Source organism: Nannobrachium achirus, assembly GCF_963921795.1.
Source record: "Nannobrachium achirus genome assembly, chromosome: 7".
Classification (NCBI taxonomy): domain Eukaryota; kingdom Metazoa; phylum Chordata; class Actinopteri; order Myctophiformes; family Myctophidae; genus Nannobrachium; species Nannobrachium achirus.
Window position 1 is genome coordinate 49,754,661 of NC_137816.1, and position 20,570 is coordinate 49,775,230.

At 40.6% G+C, this 20,570-nt stretch overlaps 2 protein-coding genes across 2 annotated transcripts; one reads left to right on the plus strand and one right to left on the minus strand.

The window, feature by feature from the left end:
- Positions 1–203: 203 nt before the first annotated feature.
- On the minus strand, positions 204–7,342 carry gpalpp1 (GPALPP motifs containing 1). Its single transcript, XM_080729303.1, has 8 exons — positions 7,157–7,342; positions 6,656–6,770; positions 5,406–5,519; positions 5,041–5,302; positions 2,503–2,667; positions 2,313–2,408; positions 1,104–2,012; positions 204–488 (listed from the first exon to the last, which is right to left on the minus strand). Exons 1-7 carry the CDS (start codon positions 7,230–7,232, stop codon positions 1,794–1,796), a joined length of 1,047 nt encoding a protein of 348 aa, XP_080585429.1. The 5' UTR covers positions 7,233–7,342; the 3' UTR covers positions 204–488; positions 1,104–1,793.
- Positions 7,343–7,511: 169 nt separating this feature from the next.
- LOC308287958 (general transcription and DNA repair factor IIH helicase/translocase subunit XPB) lies at positions 7,512–20,361 on the plus strand. Its single transcript, XM_080729300.1, has 15 exons — positions 7,512–7,650; positions 12,439–12,638; positions 12,790–13,026; positions 13,282–13,331; positions 13,415–13,550; positions 14,042–14,206; positions 14,348–14,552; positions 15,205–15,519; positions 17,287–17,471; positions 18,222–18,424; positions 18,535–18,631; positions 18,798–18,915; positions 19,055–19,173; positions 19,398–19,544; positions 19,696–20,361. Exons 1-15 carry the CDS (start codon positions 7,623–7,625, stop codon positions 19,828–19,830), a joined length of 2,340 nt encoding a protein of 779 aa, XP_080585426.1. The 5' UTR covers positions 7,512–7,622; the 3' UTR covers positions 19,831–20,361.
- The last annotated feature ends 209 nt before the right edge of the window (positions 20,362–20,570 follow it).

The following is a 20,570-nucleotide window of genomic DNA, read 5'->3' on the forward strand; positions in this document are numbered from 1 at the left end:
AAATACGGTACATAATAATACACTAACATTGTCTAAGGGAAACCAAAATCATTTTCTAAATATGAAATCCCATGAGAATGTAAGAAATATATAAGAAAATAGAATACATTCTTGTCAAGGCTTACAACAAAACAATAAAAACCACAAATATTCAAAGAGCTTTATGGAAATCATAGAACTGGATAAAAAAGCAACATGTACAAGTGTGTCTTAAGGGTGGGCTCGGATGGCAGTCTGAGGTAACTTTCCTTGAAATCATTAATTACTACTCATCTCAGTTTGATACTATATGTTTGTACTGAACTTTGAACAAACATTGACAGGTTATCTTTAGACTAGAAATTTCATTAATGCACATTTTAAATTCAAAAGACAAACAGTTTCCTCCACCTCATTAGACAATGTAAGAGATACAATAGCAGTTTTCTTTAGAAAAGAAATGTGTCCTGACTGTTTGCAGAAGGGATAGTGCATGTCGAGCTGTTTACCTAGCTCCTTTCGGAACCCCTCACTCCACTGCTACGCAGCTCTGAGATGGGGTTCCTACTGGTAGCATGCCGGAATCCTGCGGCTGGATCGCCGATCCGCCGTTAGGGAACACTTCTTACCTTTGGTGAACACTCTATCCAAAAAGTGACCGGTCTCTATTCATCTATAATCGTTTTACTTCTTTAAGGTGGAAGAAACTCGAAGCACTGGGGTGAAATAAAGTTTTTATATTATTAGAAGGTCAGCCGGTTCTGTGTTTTCCCCGTTGTGTAACTTGTGTATATACCACGTGACCAGGGGAGGCAGTAATGTTTCCCTATGCGGCCACAACTTCCGGAATGTCTAAAAACACAGAACCGGCTGATCTTTTGAGCGATATAAAAACTTTATTTCACGCCAGTGCTTCGAGTTTCTTCCACCTTAAAGAAGTAAAACGATTATAGATGAATAGAGACCGGTCACTTTTTGGATAGAGTGTTCACCAAAGGTAAGAAGTGTTCCCTAACGGCGGATCGGCGATCCAGCCGCAGGATTCCGGCATGCTACCAGTAGGAACCCCATCTCGGAGCTGCGTACCAGTGGAGTGAGGGGTTCCGAAAGGAGCTACTGTTTACCATGGTTTTACGTGTGTAATGAGCCAGAGCTTATGTAGTCCAATTTGTCAGGCAATATTTCTTTGTCTATCAAAAAAAAGTCCATCGAAACTAGGGATGGGACGTTATGAAAATGTCATATCACGATTATTGTGACAAAATAAATCACGATTTACGATATTATCGCGATAATCAAAATCCATTATATCCTTGGGTGGATCATTTGCCAAAAAAATAGCAGATCTACAAGCTCACAACGTGTCGCGATGCGCTGTGAGCTTGTAGATCTGCTATTTTTTGGCAAAGACAGTTGATAGAGAGTGAAAAAAAAAAAGAAGTACGTAAATTATAAGTACCTTTTAACAATTCAAGAGGGTTTAAGTGGTACCGGATATGCAGCTCAGCAAATGAGGAGGACGATATCACGATAAATTAAATCTCCAAGATACGATTATCGTGAGTGTGTTTTATCATGATAAACGATAATATCGCGTATCGTCCCATCCCTAATCGAAACATACTTAATTTTCTTTTAAGTTTAAACCTGAATATAAATGACACACGTTGGAAGTCTGCAAAAACCTACCACAGTAAAATGTTTAACTCTACAAGTGTAAGAATGTCCCTTTCAGGTCAATTTCTACAGTCCCAGAATTAAATGAACACTGAGGATTTTACTGTGAGCAGTCTGCAGCCCACAACTCATTTACTTTAAAGGAACATCTTGTCCTGACTGTGGGAGAACCGTGTGTTCAGTTCCTGAGACTTCTTTAGAAGTCGCTGCTTCTGGGCCTCATCAAAGCGGTTAACCTGCAGGTCACTTTCCCGATCAAATGCCCGCCGCTCTACTGGAGCGCTGGGCGTCTCTGCCGCTTTCTTCTTCATCTTCTTTGTGTGCAAACTTATCAAGGATTCACCACGCTTGGTCTCCTGCCATGAAGAAACAATGGGAAACAATGCTCATGCCTGGCAACTTCTTAATTCATAATGTACAGATAAAGAGGAAAAAATAAGGAGTAACAAACATTCCAATCGAAACTTTGTATTTTAGAGTAGCCTACCGCAGTGCAACTTTGCAAAGGAAATATTCGCACATCCACTTCGTTCAGATGCAGATGCGTTTGTATAGTGACAAATTAATCATGAACTAAAATGAATTAACAAAAAAAAAAAAAAATCTTGCTCAGCAGCTTCAGTTGTATTCAAATTGACATCAGTAGTGCAACTTACATTATATTTGGACACTTTAGCAGCCAGTTGGATCTCCTTTTGGGACAATTGTGGGGTGTCGTCTTTCTCAGCTTCCTTCTTTCCCTCAAGGCGCTCCTGTTAAGAATAATCACGATAGTCAGGCAATGTTAAACTCATGTTATATAAAGATAAATCTATTTTAATGAAACTGATGAGCTGCAGTGCTTACCCTAATCTTGCGCTCCCTGTCTGCAGGAGTATCTGTCCACATTGAACGGTCTTTGTCCTTTGGACCCGACTTCTTCTTGAAAGTGCGGGCACCCAAGCCAATATGTTGCAGTACGGGGGGGAGCTCTGTCATCCATGTTTCTCTAGCGATGACCTCAGGACCATCCTTTTACACACACACACACACACACACACACACACACACACACACACACACACACACACACACACACACACACACACACACACACACACACACACACACACACACACACACACACACACACACACACACACACGCAAAACAAACTTTAACAGTATTCCTTTCCTTAGGGAAAAAGGGGAAATGGGTAGATAATTGTACCACCCTGTAAAAGATTGGCATTATATATATATATATATATATATATATATATATATATATATATATATATACTGTATATATATATATTAGGGCTGGGACTTTAACTGATTAATTGCGATTAATTAATTACAGAAAATTAACGCGATTAAAAAAATTAACGCATTTTAATCGCACATAGTTTTTGCACCACAGAACCTTCAGTTTCGGGCAAACCGATCATAGCGATGCACCAACCAAGAAGAGACAACAAATGCAAAGGGAGAAGTAGCCGATCAGAGCGCTTTTTTTGGCCCAGTGGATGCGGAATTTAGATTTAAAAAACTCACTCGTTGATTCACTCGTACAACAAAATGTGTTTACTTGAAAAAAAAATGCTTCTCAGGTCAAATATCGATGTGCGATTAAAATGTGATTAATTGCGATAATTAATCACAGAGCCTGTAATTAATTAGATTAAAATTTTTAATCGCATCCCAGCCCTATATATATATATATATATATATATATATATATATATATATTTACTGTATATATATTCTTTTTAAAGATTCGTTTTTTGGGCTTTTTTCATGCCTTTATTGGATAGTACAGTAGACTGACAGGAAATGGGGGAGAGACAGGGAGTGACATGCGGCAAAGGTCGTCCGGATCGGGAATCGAACCGGCGACGCCGACAGGCATTGATGCCGAAATGGCAATGCCTATGTGGTATGCGCCTGGACCATTAGGCCATCAGGTGCCCCCATGTGTGTGTTTTTTTTAGACATTGTACTGTTCCTGTACGTGTGCACTTCAGATCATTGTTGTTGATGATTATCAGAAGCCCCAAAAATAGGCCGGAGGCGGTCCAGCTCGCAACAAGGGACTGACAGCTCCTAGATGACCTAGGGAGACAGTTGCGATTCCTGGACATCATCGCATATCGCACACTCCGGCTAGACATGGTAAAGACTGGGAAGACCGAATGGAGGAGACTCAAGAAAGGAAAAGGGCCAAGTATGCACTGTGCAGATCTGGTAGCTGAATGTCAGAGGAATGGTCTAAAGGCTCGTTGCGAGCCTGTTGAAGTGGGCTACAGGGGCCTCTACATCGGGTCCTGAGACTCTTAGGGATTTGTGGACTGCACAAGGGAAGAGCCATCAAGAATATCTGGGAAGCTGCTGAAAAAGCTTCCAGTTGGCTCTGGATAAAGAGGAGGGATGCGTGGTCTATAGGGATGGGACGATATGAACATTTCATATCACGATTATTGTGACAAAAGAAATCACGATTTACGATATTATCGCGATAATCAAAATTCATTATCCTAGGGCAGAACATGATTTGCCAAAAAATAGCAGATCTACAAGCTCACACAACGCGTTGTGAGCTTGTAGATCGGCTATTTTTTGGCTAAGACATTTGATAGAGAGTGAGAAAAAGACTGTATCAAGTAGGTATATTATAAGTACCTTTTACCAATAGAGGGTTTAAATGGTACTGGATATGCAGCTTGGCATCGTGAGTGTTTTCTATCACGATAAACAATAATATTGCTTATCGTCCCATCCCTAATGGTGTACTGTGCAAACTGGAGAAAAGTAGGGATGGGACAATATGAAAATGACATGTCACGATTATTGTCGAAAAAATAATAGCGATTAACGATTATCACAATAATCAAAATATACTTAAAAAATTAAATGGCTCTTTTGTTAACCCCTTGAACGCCCAGCATCCCTTTTCTGTGGGGAACGTTTGCCAAAAATAACGGATCTACAAGCTCACAAAGCGTTGCAATGTGTTGTGAGCTTGTAGATCTGCTTTTTTGGGGCGAATCGATTTGTATAGAGTGAAACAAGAGCATTCCGATTGTGCTCTTTATAGGTCAGTTTTATGAAGTAAAGAGGTTTTAAGTGGTACTGAATTTGCAGTGCAAAAAAAGCGAATTCCTAGTATGATGTAGGACAATTTCATGATAATTTAAAAAGCAGTTGTTCTGTAATTAAAAACAGGTGTCTTTTGAGGAACGTGCAGCTATGGGAATCACACAGGTGAATTAAATCAATATTCACATTTATTTATCAGAGTCTATGTCATCACCCACACGCTTTCGTTTGACAGGAAGTATGCTCTAAAAGTGTGAGAAAAAACACATTTCGCAGTGTCTTTAAGTGGTTAAATCTCAACACTCACATCTCCTGTCAGCTTCTCCTTCATCTTTTGTGCCCTGCGCTCAATGTCCAGAGCCACAGAATCCTGAACCACTTCTTTGGCAGGCATGGGTCCGATTACTTCCTCATCCTCGCCTTCACTGCTAGAGGTCTCAGCTTTGTAGCCTGGGGGTAGTGCGGGCCCTGGGAAGCTATCATCATCATCATCATCATCATCATCACCATCATCATTATCTGCTGCTCTGCGAAAGCCTGGAGGCAAGGCTGGACCCAGTACTGGTGGCCTGAGATAAACAATAGAACATTTGTTAATCATAAAATGTAATAAAAATAATGGGTAATAAGTATAAACTCTTGTCTACACTTATCTTGAGTTCTCTTGCTCACCTCTCTGGTGAACTCTGTTGCTTCTTGAACCCCGGAGGTAGAGCTGGTCCAAAGAAGTCGTCTTCGTTGTTGTCATCATCATCATCATCTTTTGGCTTTGCCGTCTCTTCCAAGCTGGACAAACAATGTTTGGTTTTTATAGGTATACATTTTTATTTTTGTTTTATTCCAGACAGGTCCAGTGTTAACATTCACTTTGTCAGTGACATGAAAATGATCATCATCCATCAAAGCTGCAATCCACAACTTTTTAAATCAATAAAACTTTATTTTGACCTGGTCTCCTCACTCTTCCATTGATAAATGTAAAGCCCTGCAGCTTTAAAACACTTTACAGTTTCAAAATCTGCTAAATGCCTGAATTGTAAGGAGTATTGCTCATTGATGAACCTACTCTATGTTTATGTTAACCCATTATAACCTGAGGCCGATACTACAAATGCCTTCTAAATAGTAGTAGTATATCTCACACTTTCAAGATTTTTCAAAAAATTCAAAAATAGCAGCTATGCAAGCTCACAGTATGGCATTGGGCTCTGATGTCTTGATACAGTGGGCAAGGACTTAAGTGTAGCTCAGTTTCCAACTCATTTCGTGTGCAGTGGGTGTGCTCACTGTATCTAGTGCTCAGGTATTGACGGGTTTCTGGTCCACGTTACACTGATAAGAAATAGATGCGTGCGCAGGGTCAGTGCCAAAGTTAGCCAATGAAACCAGCGCTCCCCAAAACAACAGGTTTGGGGATTGGTAGGAATTGATTACATGATACAGTCACCTGTGCATTTAGTCTCAATGTGTATTCTGTTTAGGGCTAATAGAGTTTGCTCTGCTTTTGGATTGCTTCTTTCCAGTGTCAGTTTCTTTTAGGTGGTTATAAAATGTAGATGCTCCCATTTTTTATTATTATGAGTGGGTATCGTCCGCCAATTCTGCCTTGCATACATTATTTAATGTTTTTCCCCTGGATCTGGAGAATGGATTTGCAGAATTCCGAGTGCAGGGTCTCAATTTGGTGTTTATTCCATTTTTAAATCTTGGTGGGCAAGTGGTCCCGAGATCTCACAACCATACTGTAGAGGGAAATTGGTTCTATCACAGAGTTCAATATTTGTTTAGCTTTTTCTGTTCTACACACTCTCTGTGCATTGTATGAGTTTAAGGGAACCATAGTGTGTGTGTGTGTGTGTGTGTGTGTGTGTGTGTGTGTGTGTGTGTGTGTGTGTGTGTGTGTGTTGCTAAAGTGAACCTACTCTCTCTCTCTGTGTGTTGTCTTGGATCTCTTGAAGATCACCTCCCGCTCGCTGTCTTCTGAATCACTGGAAGGTTCTCCCCTTTTGTAACCAGGAGGTAGCGCCGGACCAACCACTGATAGAGAAAAAATAGAGCAAATGACACAAATGGACACTTTAACTGGATATGTCCCCTATTTCCTCCAGACCTTTTTACTGTAAATACAATTTTGTTTTCAGACTGTCTATGATGATATTTTTTCATTGTATTGTGTTTTATTTGTCTGTCATTTAATGATGAATGAAATGAATACAAAGGGACCCCAATTTAAACAAGCCTAAAAGCTTTCTTGTGGTCTTTATCCTTTTAGTTGACCTTGTAACAGTAAACTGTAATATCATGTACATTTTCTTATGCAAACTAACATAGTATTCAATCAGTCAATCAATCAATCAATACATAAATTAATCGATATTTCTCACATCTCAAGACACATTATGGAGGTCGTTGGATCTACTTACATCCATCTTCACTATCATCTGAATCTTCATCGCTGTTGTTTCTTAACCTTGGGGGCAAAGCAGGTCCACACGACATCTTTAAAATCAACGAGTTATTCGTTTTGTATTTACGAAATAACAATTAAATTGTTCTTGTGCCAGATCGGAGTGAATCCTTTATGTTTGGAGTGAAATGTGTAGGCTCGACTTGACCCCTGCCTCAGGAAGTAAACATTATCAACAGCCAATCGGTGGAAAGCCTAGTGACGCAATAGGTGACGGTTGACAGCCAATAAACGAAACGACATTGGGTCACGTGATCACTGATCAGGAAGAGAGTTTGGATCAGTGGAATTGTGGCTGCGTAACGGATGGTAATGGTAACCATGATGGTAACCTGCCGCTTTGTGTCAAACTAGAATCATAAACTTTAAAGTTTACCACCAGGTTATTTATATTTCCACAACGTTATTCAAACGCTTCTAAAATGGGTAAAAAGGACAAAGGAGATCGAGGTAAGAAGATATTACACTGAAGGGCTACATGCGTTAGTAGAGGAAAAAATAGGCCAGAAGTTGACCATACCCCTACCCGGGGTAGAACAAAACGCGACATAGTTTTTTCATATCTTTAGGATGTCCCCTTCATGAAATGGATTGTCCCGAGTTTTGCTTTTACTGCAAAAGTCATGAAATTGATCCATGAAGGGACTCACCACATAAGCAAAAAAACGCCTATCCTGAAAGATGGAGTTCCAAGTCAAACCTTTGTCATTTTCTACCTGCAGGTTGTTTTTACCTCATACTTGCACAGATGGTCTACAGGTAGTGTCCTTACATCCCAGAACAATCAGAATGCAAAAATATGGTTCTGTTTTGAATCTGCTGCCTTTTATATAAGGACTTTCTATAGGCGGAAATGACATTCCTAAGGAAAATTCCCCTGTAATCCTTCTATAAGGGGTAGTACAAACTATGACAAAGTTTTTTCATAACTTTTACTTGTCCTCTTCATGAAATGGATGGTCAGTAGTTTTGCTTTTACTGCAAAAGTCATGAAATTGATCCATGAAGGGACTCACCACATAGGCAAAAAAACGCCTACCCTGAAAGATGGAGTTCCAAGTCAATCCTTTGTAATTTTCTATTGCTGGTTGTTTTTACCTCATTCTTGCACAGATGGTCTACAGGTAGCGTCCTTAAATCCCAAAATAATCAGAATGCAAAAAAGTGATTTACCAAGAAAGTGCAGAAATATCCCCAAAAGTTATTCATACACCATTTCCACTTACTGGTAGGGAAGGAGCTGGAAACAAGGGCCTACTACAAACTTGATATCCCGGTATCAATAAGCTTTGGGCTTATCAAGCTTGTTATTAAGCATAGCGGCCCATGACATCATGTTTAAATAATCAAGACAAGAGGCGATCAATATATTGTTACGGTACTATTCATAATATATAGCCATTTAACACTTACTGCACACTAATGAATGATTTTCTAAAGATATTAAATGACAATATTTTTTACTTTTGTCAATTCTCATCCTCATAGACAAACTCAGACTCACAACAACTGGCCAATACAAAAAGATACCAGTTCTGTTCAGAATCTCACATCTCACATCTTTCCACAAAATATTATAAAGCGCTCAACAGTGGGCTCGATAAAAGCCCATGGGTCAATAAGCAGGATCGATAAGGTGCTCATTATCAATACAAATTAACAAACTCCATTCAGATTGTCAATAGGGAATACACCAACAACCAAAAGAAACCAGAAGAATATGTCATAATATGCTTGTATTGTGAATCAGGAGTTTTTCTATATATGTGTGCCATTCTTACTGCATGCCAAATAATCAAACAGCAGCTTTTTCTCATTTTAATTTATTTTGTTTATTTCTTTTTCAATATTTTCATATCAACAACTAATTTGAGTGTGAGGGGGACTGACCAATTTGCAAAGCTGGTCAATGGATACAAAGCTGTGATCTCCCAAATTCGGACATAATTTTGTCAGGAGATTTCGTGACGTAATTGGCTGTGTATCTATTGGTCAATGGCTGGTCAATGGATTAATTGAATTCCGTCTTACTATTTATGTTATGGTAATAAATATGGTATGATGGTATATATTATTATAATATAAACGGTAAGAAGGAATTCAGTTCCCAGTGGATTACAATCAAGGGCCACTACAATGCTCTACAGTCAAGGCTGGTCCACAAGGCACAAGCTGGTATAAAAGGATTGTGTCATTTCTTGTTTATTTTAGTTTACAGGCAATGTACTGTAAATACAGGAGCAATATTATGTACAACACAATCCCACAGAGACATTGAGGCACGTACTACTTTGACTGCAACAATCCTTATCATAGCAGTAGAGTTGGGTGCTCTTACTGCTTGGAGCAGGCTATTTTTTGAACAGGACAGGCTTTAGTGATGTATCCTTTAGCATCCAACCCTTCCCAACTGGATTCCACAGAAGGGGTTTGGGGACATGATTGTGGCACCATATACTGTACCAGTTTGGTACATAGCCTGTTGAACATTCAAAACTATCCTCAGTGGGAGGCAGATGTGAGACTGGCATGTCTGTCGTTGATGCAAGAATACAACGGAGCTCATCAAGACTAGAACACACCTGGCCCTTTGCCTTCCTTTTTAGGCCATAGAGAGTGAGGGCATATTGTCTTGAACATCCTGAAGCCTGTCAAGCCAAAGGTTCTCAGACCCTGACCTAATTTATATGTACAGTACTATGGATATACTTGTGTTGCTTGGAATAGCTGCCATTTTCATGCATGCTGGTCATGGGATAGACAACGATACATCCCAATGACTGATATTACAAATACATTGGGAGTGGCTTTGTGTGAGAGTCTTCTAGCATGGCACGCATTGACTGGATGCAATGCAATGAGCAGCCTGTTCAGAATAAGCAATAATACAGCTTTCAACAAGCTGGCGAAGCACATTCATGAACTTCGGGATCTGAGAATCTTTGGCTTACTGCATGTCAAATAATCAAATATTGGTCAGTCTCCCTTACAATGCTCAAAATAGTTGTTGATTGAAAAAGAAATAAATGAAAATGAGAAAAGGCTGCTGATTATTTGGCATTAAGAATGGCGCACAAAGTGTAGTGTATTCTACTGAATATAGGCTTACATACATACTGTACTGCATCTAAGTCTGAATACCATAGACTGCTTATAGAACAATATGTTTGCTGCTTTTGAGGTGAAGAGAATTAGGCCTTGGGATGTAGGGACACTACCTGTAGACCATCTGTGCAATATGAGATAAAACAACCAGCAGGTAGAAAATGACAAAGGATTGACTTGGAACTCCATCTTTCAGGGTAGGCTTTTTTATGGTGAGTACCTTTATGGATCAATTTCATGACCTCTGCAGTAAAAGTAAAACTACTGACCATCCATTTCATGAAGAGGACAAGTAAAAACACTGTCAGGGTTTGTACTACCCCTTATAGAAGATTATCTCCAGGATCACAGGGGATTCTTCCTTAGGAATGTCATTTCCGCCTATAGAAAGTCCTTATATTAAAGGCTGCAGATTCAAAACAGAACCATATTTTTGCATTCTGATTGTTCTGGGATGTAAGGACACTACCTGTAGACCATCTGTGCAAGTATGAGGTAAAAGCAACCTGCAAGTAGAAAATGACAAAGGATTGAATTGGAACCCCATCTTTCAGGGTAGGCGTTTTTTGCCTATGTGGTGAGTCCCTTCATGGATCAATTTCATGACTTTGGCAGTAAAAGTAAAACTCGGGACAGTGCATTTCATGAAGGGGACATCCTAAAGATTTGAAAGAACTATGTCGCGTTTTGTTCTACCCCTTATAGAAGATTATCACCAGACTTACAGGGGAACATTCCTTAGAAATGTAATTTCCGCCTATAGAAAGTCCTTATATAAAAGGCTGCAGATTCAAAACAGAACCATATTTTTGCATTCTGATTGTTCTGGGATGTAAGGACACTACCTGTAGACCATCTGTGCAAGTATGAGGTAAAAACAACCAGCAGGTAGAAAATGACAAAGGATTGACTTGGAACTCCATCTTTCAGGATAGGCGTTTTTTTGCCTATGTGATGAGTCCCTTCATGGATCAATTTCATGATTTTTGCAGTCAAAGTAAAACTTGGGACAATCCATTTCATGAAGGGGACATCCTAAAGATATGAAAAAACTATGTCGCGTTTTGTTCTACCCCGGGTAGGGGTACCTCAAAAACTAAGGCTCTTTTTTAGGGTTTTTTCCTCCTCTACGTGTTTACTCAGGAGTTCAGTGTCAAGCGATGTTCAAACAAGAAGAATCATTCCGATTGTTGTCTTTTCTCTTTTGACATTATATCACACGATAAAACTGCGTGGATATATATCTCCCAGTCCCTTGTGTTAGCAATGAATAGATAGTTAAACTGTTTAGCTGCGCCAGGCTAATGTTCTTGTTAAAGCACATTTATGAATACAAATGAGGTAGATTAGAGAAGAGATGCATTCCAAGTTCACGATTAAAACCTTAATACTTGCACACATAATAATACCCAATACCACACACAAGTCGATTGATTGCTTGAATACTGTATTAACAGTTTGCAGAGACAGGGAAGTAAAAGGATACTGCTAAAATGATTTTTCCAAGAAAGTCTATGGCTTGTTTTCATTAGGGTCCTGTGACTGTGTATTCAATTCATAGAAACATTTAACGACAGACAAATATACCATACCATACATACTATGCTAAAACATATTATAAACTGTGTAAAAATAATAATAATTAGAAATGTGTACAGTAAACAGTTAAGGAGTTGCTGTGGCGTCTTTCTCCAGGGCACTCCGTGTGTAACAAACAACAGGTTTGTTTTGTAGGCTAACGCTATACCATGGACAAAGCGGCAGGGGAAATGGACCTAGAACGTCATACTTTATTCGAATGTATTGTCTGACCCGTTTCCATCCACTTTTGCGCATTTAGTTTATTCGATTAAGCCTCAAAATCCTCCTCCAAGCGGATAATCTTTTTTGCGGATAATGAAAATTTATTCGCATTTTGAAGTGTTTCCATAAAAACATTTTGCGACTAAGCCGTTAATGCGCAAAAAGTGGCTTTATGGAAACGCCACTACGGATAGTAATGAAGGAAAGGGTGCGTTTAACTGTGTGTTTAGGGTTCTGAATCTGAACAGAATCAACAGATTTATATATTTGTTGACAATCTTCTTACCACAATGCAATTCTCCGCATCTTTCTTGGTGTTTCTACCCACAGACAAGAAGTCCAAAAAGCGTGTCTATGAGGAGGAGGATGATGAGGAGGAGGCGATGGGCAGTGAATCTCAGGAGGCCATACCTGCAGCTGCAGGGAAAACGGTGGATGAGGCCAGCACCAAACTTGATGAGTACGGGGCCAAAGACTACCGCGTTCAGATGCTCCTGAAGAATGATCACGCAGCACGTCCCCTCTGGGTGGTAAGACACTAGGATTTGATTAAATCTCCAAGATGTACGTACCTGTAATGGGAATCACCTTTTATTTCATACAGTTTCCTAAAACAACTGAACTTTGCATCTCTGCATGTTTATATCCAACTTTAAAATGTTTCTGTCTCTTCTCCTCCAGGCTCCAGATGGACACATTTTCCTCGAGGCCTTCTCACCCGTTTACAAATATGCACAAGATTTCTTGGTGGCGATTGCAGAGCCCGTTTGCAGACCCATCCATGTCCATGAATACAAGCTGACAGCGTATTCCCTCTATGCAGCCGTCAGTGTAGGACTGCAGACCTCTGACATTGTGGAATACCTGCAGAAACTCAGCAAAACATCCATACCTGATGGCATTGTGCAGTTCATCAAGGTGTGAGACAGAATACATGTTTTTGTAAGGGATGTGAGCATTGTGAGGGATGTGAGTGTCTGGGATGAGGATGTATGGATAGTACGTACGTACATACATCCTTGTTTGACTTCGCACGGATGTGTTAAAACAAATCATAAACTGGCAAATTCTGAATCATACATAATGTTTGACAGAAAGAACATTGTACTCACTACTGTCATGTGTGTTTGTGTTGTTATTTGACTATAATAACATTTCTCTCTGTCTCTGTAGCTTTGTACAATGAGCTACGGCAAAGTGAAATTGGTGCTAAAGCACAACAGGTAAAACCACATCCTCTTTGCCTGATATCCATTATATTCTTTTCAGCAACTTTTCTAACTGCCATACTGTATATCTAACACAGATACTTCGTTGAGAGTGCCTTCCCCGATGTGATTCAGCGCCTCTTGCAGGACAATGTGATCCGTGAGTGCCGTCTCCGTACTGCCGACGGAGGGGACACCGAGCTCATCACTGAGGTCATCCACAGTAAATCTGCGGTATGGCAACCCATTTCCCCTCCTCCAGTTAATTATATTACTCACACCGTAAAAAAAACCTCAAACTCCTCCTTGCAATTAGAACTGCAGACTCACTCCCTAGCTTCCACCGTGGTCTGAAGACTCTTCTTCAAACTCCACCTTAGTCCATAGTATAGCGTTCTTACCATAGCACTTGCCTACCATTAATGACCATACATGTAATTTAAATAGCATTTTTTACGTTTTTCTTAGATTATTATTTCTATGCATTTGATGTATTGATGTTGATGTATTACATTTGCTTATTGTAAAGTGGAGATATCTGATCTCTGACGCATTGTGAGCTTGTAGTTCTGCTTTATTTTGCTATTTTACTATCTTTGAAAAATGTTGCCTAAAATACAGTAGGGATGCCAGTTGTTTGAAAGTCATTAATGGTATGTTGAGTTTTGGCAGTACCCAAATATGACCATTTGGAAGTCTTGATGAAGTCTAATTCCCTCATGCAGATCTCTAAGACCATACAGGACAAGGGAGGGGCATCTACTTCCCAGCAGACCGCTGAAGGTTCAGCCAGCCAGGTGCCGGAGGACATTTTCAGCTACTACGAGCAGATGGATAAGGAAGAAGAGGAGGAAGAAGAGACACAGACTGTGTCCTGTGAAATTAGACAGGTGTTAGCCTTACTCTTGCTTACTCTTTATCTTTTAATCTTTTACATTACATCACAACATATGATTGTAATTGTTGTTGTTTACATACATGAAACACTTTGTTTAATATTTTCTGTTGTGTTTTCATGTGGACCTTTTCAGGAGATGATTGAAGAGCTGCAGAAGCGTTGCATCCAGCTTGAGTACCCTCTTCTGGCCGAGTATGACTTTCGCAATGACGCAGTCAACCCAGACATCAACATGGACCTGAAGCCCACCGCAGTGTTACGGCCCTACCAGGAGAAGAGCTTGCGCAAGATGTTTGGAAATGGCCGCGCTCGCTCTGGAGTCATCGTGCTGCCTTGCGGTGCGACAACACAGAGTTTCTGTGATAGGTTTAAAGGAGAATTCCGGACTAGCCGTTTTATGACCTTAATCTGATGTTATGATATCCCAGAACGAGTGGAATAGTTATTTTTTTATTTATGTTTTCATCTAGAGTCCACCTCAGCTCCTACCGCAAGCGGTGGAGCATTGCGCTGATTGCCTTATTTGTATCCCTCTGATTTTCGTTATTTTTTTCTTCTTTTTTTTAGATGTGTCGTTCACAATACTGTCCACAGTGTTTGTACATCCTTGAAGTCTTGCAAAACAAGTTTTCTCCTGTGATTTCATCTTAAGTCCCCTTTGAGCCACCGTAGTCCACTATGGCGGCTCATTTGGACACAAACACTCTGGAGAGAGAGTATTGAGTCCTTGTGAACGACACATCCACGAAAAAGTATTTTGAGCGATACAAATAAGTGATTTAGCATTATACACCATAATTACATAATTAATTACTTAATTGCATAGGTACAACTTTTGTTTTAATATACACAGAAAAGTAAAAGTAATTGCATTGAACGCAATTCTGTAGCTGATACAGAATAGCGTTCAATGCAATTACTTGTATTTTCTGCACATCAAAATGGGCTTCTATATATATTTTTTTTTTATATTTTTAATTTCCTTCCCAGGGGCGGGCAAGTCTCTGGTGGGTGTGACGGCTGCGTGCACGGTGCGTAAACGCTGCCTGGTGCTCGGCAACTCCTCTGTGTCAGTAGAACAGTGGAAGTCCCAGTTCAAGATGTGGTCCACCATCGATGACTCGCAGATCTGCAGATTCACGTCTGACGCCAAAGACAAGCCCATCGGTTGCTCCGTGGCCATCAGCACCTACTCCATGCTGGGCCACACCACCAAGCGGTCCTGGGAGGCGGAGAGGGTTATGGAGTGGATGCGGAGTCAGGAGTGGGGGCTAATTATCCTAGATGAGGTTCACACCATCCCTGGTGAGCTGCCACAACAACTGCCGATAGAACACATACAGTAAATAAGCCTTTGTAACTGAGTTACGTTACAGGGCCAATACCTGTAAATGTTCATTGACAGCTTCAACTATATATCATACATAAACAGGCAATTGTCCCTTTATTGGCTTTACTTACAGATTTATTTCTCCAAAGTCATTAAAATGTTAAAAAACATATCCTCCACCCGCGTCATCAGCACCCACACCCTAGGTGGGGTTGGCGATAGGGCCTTTCTGTGGTGAGTTTGCATGTTCTCCCCGTATCTCCTTGGGCATAGGCCCTCACACAAAAACATGCAGTAGTCCTGGTTTCTATACTTCCTCCCCAATGTCCCCTGGCGCGGCAGGGGGAGAGCGGAAACCAGGACTACAGATTAGGTAGTCAGTCACCGGGTGAAAAAAATGGGTTGCAAAAACCGTCGGATAAAAAACATTTAGAAAAAAAACAAAAACATATCTGAATAACTGAGTCGATGTTGGCTCAACGTCTTCACATATTCAACATTTATATATTTATTTATTTTACCAATTTAATTTGTAAGTATCTTTTTCCATGGGAGTATTTTCTGCCTGACTTTTAAACCATTCCAATCCACACTTGTAACATAACTTTGTCAATACTGAATGCTGAATTGTAAGGAACACTCAAACACAGGGTTTAAAACTTAGCCAATTAGGCCTATGTTATGGCCAAGGAGTCATTTTAACTGAATGGTTGGAATGGATTCAGCAGCCCAAAAATACCCGAATTACACACCTCATACGTTCATATTGGCCATTTTTCCCCCCTTTAATCCCAGGCCCTCGGGATAACCCCAACGTTGATTGGCTCCCACAAAGTATGTCAAGGGAGTTGGGTTTGACAAAGTTCAGAGGTGATAGTAGTCACCTTTATGAACACATTTGTGAAGAAAGCTATTGATTTAGATTTAGTTCCCAGATTGATGTAGCAATCGGCTAACTTTCCCTCACTAATGCTACAATGAACTATGGAATACTATGGAAAGTGGTTGGCAGTTATGTCAAGCCCCGCGAGTTGTAGTAGTCAATGGGCTAAACATGGCAGACCACATGTATGGTCCTTTAAGAGGATTTTGAGGATGTACATGTCATATTTGCTTTGCTTCAGGTCATATGTGACCTATTGCCATTTAATTTAGGTAAGATAAATGTGACCATGTTATTGAATGATGCACACAATGAAATGTATTTGGAAAATTAAAGTATTATAACCAGTAAGACTACCTAAATGGGGAGATAAGCGACCGCCAGGTCGCATACACCAACTTTGGAAGGCAATGATAGCCAATCAGGAGGGAATAAAATAGGACAGATCCATGTTGATGACATGACTGTAGAGATGCTGTGTACCACTTTGCGTGATCTTAGGGCAAAATCTGTAGGAGCAGTGTCCAAAGATGTGTTTTTCAAAAAATCGGCCAGATGGTGGCGCTCGATGGGACAGATGCATTTTGATGACACGACTGTAGAGATACTGTGTACCGGTTTGCGTGATTTTAGGGCAAAATCTGTCGGAGCAGTGTCCAAAAATGTGTCTCGGCCACATGGTGGTGCTTGACGAGGGCCATGTGAGAAATGAGGGATGGGGTTGTGGTTTGCCAGCCAAGGAGTGTTTGTGCAAAGTTTGGCATAGACAGGGGCAGCGGTGGCGGAGATATGAGTAGGGGAAAAGCGTGACGTGACAGAGAGTAAGTATTATAACAACAGTTATGTGTGCCCTTTGCAGCCAAGATGTTCCGTCGTGTTTTGACCATTGTCCAGGCCCATTGCAAGCTGGGTCTCACTGCCACGCTGGTCAGGGAAGATGACAAAATAGTGGATCTCAACTTCCTGATTGGGCCCAAGTTGTTTGAAGCCAACTGGATGGAGCTGCAGAACAATGGCTATATTGCCAAAGTCCAGTGTGCTGAGGTGAGTCTAAAGGGCTTTGCACACAGGCGCGTTTGTTCGCACGGATAAAACGGACAATTTCCTTTTTTTTTAAGAAAACAATGATTCTCTACGACCTCATGCACACCAGCTCCGAATTTGCCGTGCGACAAGTGGCTGCCATGCGTTTTTTTCTCAATCGAACCCAGTTCGATTTGTGCGTCTTGTCACAAGTGGTAAAAAAAACTCATCACTCCTTTTATGACTCCTTTTGGGATCCGCAGCGCCGATTCCGCACAGCATTGCACACCAACTCCAATGCGTTTTAATTATGCAGCAAACGGAAAAAAACGCAATGGTTGAAACACGCGTCTGTGTGCAAAGACCTTTACTGTGTCAGTAAAATGCCAAATTCTTGAATTAAAAGACAGAAGGGTTGAATAAACACATTCACATGTGATATTGAGTGATACACTAAGTACATCAACACAACGTCTGAAGACTTCTGAAGGAGGCATTCCAGGGCACCAGTTAAATCCTTATTGGAAGCAGGATGCATCTTATTATCTACACCTCTTTCAAATTAGAGATGGTACAGTGCTTCAGTGGTTGGCACTCTGAATCTTTCTGTAAGGATTTTGCATGTTCTTAAAAAAAAGACTGTTGAAAAACATTAGATTTATTTCGATCAAATATAATATATTCCAAACCGTTTAGAATTTGACAACTCTGCGAAAAGAATGGATGAGAGCTCTCTGAGGAACTAACCTGCAGTATGTGCCTGTCCCTCAGGTGTGGTGCCCAATGTCCCCTGAGTTTTACAGAGAATACGTGGCTATTAAGACCAAGAAACGTATCCTGTTCTACACTATGAATCCCAACAAGTTCCGTGCCTGTCAGTTTCTGATTCGCTTCCATGAGCGACGCAATGACAAGATCATTGTGTTTGCTGATAACGTCTTTGCCCTGAAGGACTACGCCATCCGCCTCAATAAGTGAGTTGTTGAAACAATTAACACACTCATTGTTGTAGTCAAACGCCTATTTGCTCAAGATTGCCTGATGTTTGGTTCAACTCTTAACTTTTTTGTTTTGTCCTTGCAAGGCCTTACATCTATGGCCCAACCTCCCAGGGGGAACGTATGCAGATTTTGCAGAACTTCAAACACAACCCCAAGATTAATACCATCTTCATCTCCAAGGTCAGGATATAACAAGGACAATGTTGCTGCTTTGTCCTTGTTATCCATTAACAACCCCTCTTTATCATCATATTTTATCAACCATACACATGTGCGCCAACACTGACATCTGATAGGAAAGGAGAATAGTGGTGCCTTTATTTATATTCCTTGATATCGCTCACAGGTTGGAGACACTTCCTTTGACTTGCCTGAGGCAAATGTTCTGATTCAGATTTCATCTCATGGTGGATCCCGCAGACAAGAGGCCCAGAGGCTTGGCAGAGTGCTCAGAGCCAAGAAAGGTCTGTTTCTTTTGCTTAATTCAAAAAAAGTAGTGAAGAATTTTTTTAGGTAGTCTCGGTTACACAGGTGTTCTTTGCCCTGCAAACGGTCTGCACATTACACAAAGAGACATCTGACGCTCACTGCTTTTCAATTCAGGAATGGTGGCAGAGGAGTACAATGCCTACTTCTATTCCCTGGTGTCCCAGGACACCCAAGAAATGGCTTACTCCACGAAGAGGCAGAGGTTCCTGGTAGACCAAGGCTATAGCTTCAAGGTGCGTTCATGGCTCATAATAATAGCCAGTCAATGGCTGCGTTTACATGCACAGGTATATTCCACGTGTATTCAGAATGACCGCTCATTCAGAATAAAAATGCTCATGTAAACTCCTCCATTGGAACACAATATTCCATTCCGGTGAATTGGAATAGAATAAATTCCAGGTATTTTTATTATAATGCATTCACACACACCTTTGCTTTTTCTTTCGTGTCCTAGGTGATTACTAAGATGGCAGGTATGGACGAGGAAGACCTGATGTTCTCGTCTAGAGAAGAGCAGTATCAACTGCTACAGAAGGTCATGGCTGCGTCAGACATGGATGCCGAGGAGGAAGTGGTGATAGGGGAGGGCGGACGACCACAGGTGAGAGCCCCTCTCCTTCTGAGTTACACAACAGATCCCGGTATTCATGCCTAGTTTGTGTTGCATTCTGTTATTCATTTTTATTGCTTCTTTCTTTATCCTGTACCTTCCGCACTTCCCATCCCTACCTCTTTCCATCTCTCCCAATTAGTTCTCAAGGCGACCAGGCACCATGAGCTCCATGTCGGGTGCAGACGATGCAGTCTACATGGAGTACCACAGGGGTAGCAAAGCCGCCCTGGCAGGCAAGAACATCCATCCACTGTTCAAGCGCTTCCGCAAGTAGCTGCACTGGCTCCATCTTCGCCTCCTACTGGGTTACTCAGGAATTACAGGGTAACAGGACTGATGCAGAGACTAGCAATATGCACAGACTAGTAGCCCGTAGTATCAGGAAAGTTGACTTGGAAGGTTTGAAGCAGGATGAGACCGCTGGAGATGAAGCTAGGAATGATTGCTCTCTCTGTCGATGACAAACTCTATCCTGTGAGCTTGATGTCCTGTAACTACTCTCTGTGTATGTACTGCAGACTGAAATGTATATTAGTGTTAAAAGGGCAAGTATACACTTGTGACTTGATTGATTTAATCTGTCCTTTGTAATATTTGAAACATTCAATCCCTAAACCCACATTGTCAGTGGAGTAGTTCTGATGTAAATACATTAATGTTTAGTTTTTTGTAAAAGCAGCATCGTCGTCATGAATGATGCTGTGTTTTTTCCAAATGATGTAAAACTGGGAAACTTTTGAAAGTGCTAAGCAATTTTGTGTAAAAATACAAAATATATATTTAATAAAATATATATATAACTTCAGTTGGATTTTCTTTCTCAAGCGTAAGGGGGAGAAACTGTAGAAAGAAAAATAAAGGAAGAAATGTTATCAAATGAATTACATTTAGAAGGCTTCATTGATGTTAGGCAGAAAGCTGGTACTGTATTTTATATATGCTGTGAGTAAATATGCATATCCTTAATTATTTTTGAAAGTTGGTGTAGCTCTTGTAGAGTTTCATAGTTTTGCA

What these genes read in the sequence shown, in the direction of transcription:
- gpalpp1 (XM_080729303.1), bottom strand. Translation starts at nt 7,232, where the DNA reads ATGTCGTGTGGACCTGCTTTGCCCCCAAGGTTAAGAAACAACAGCGAT. An exon ending in CAACAGAGTTCACCAGAGAG is followed by an intron (nt 5,303 to 5,405) that starts GTGAGCAAGAGA and finishes TGTTTATCTCAG; the next exon opens with GCCACCAGTACTGGGTCCAG. An exon ending in AGGAGAAGCTGACAGGAGAT is followed by an intron (nt 2,668 to 5,040) that starts GTGAGTGTTGAG and finishes TGTGTGTAAAAG; the next exon opens with GATGGTCCTGAGGTCATCGC.
- LOC308287958 (XM_080729300.1), top strand. Translation starts at nt 7,623, where the DNA reads ATGGGTAAAAAGGACAAAGGAGATCGAG. An exon ending in AAAGGACAAAGGAGATCGAG is followed by an intron (nt 7,651 to 12,438) that starts GTAAGAAGATAT and finishes TTCTACCCACAG; the next exon opens with ACAAGAAGTCCAAAAAGCGT. An exon ending in ACCAAGGCTATAGCTTCAAG is followed by an intron (nt 19,174 to 19,397) that starts GTGCGTTCATGG and finishes TTCGTGTCCTAG; the next exon opens with GTGATTACTAAGATGGCAGG.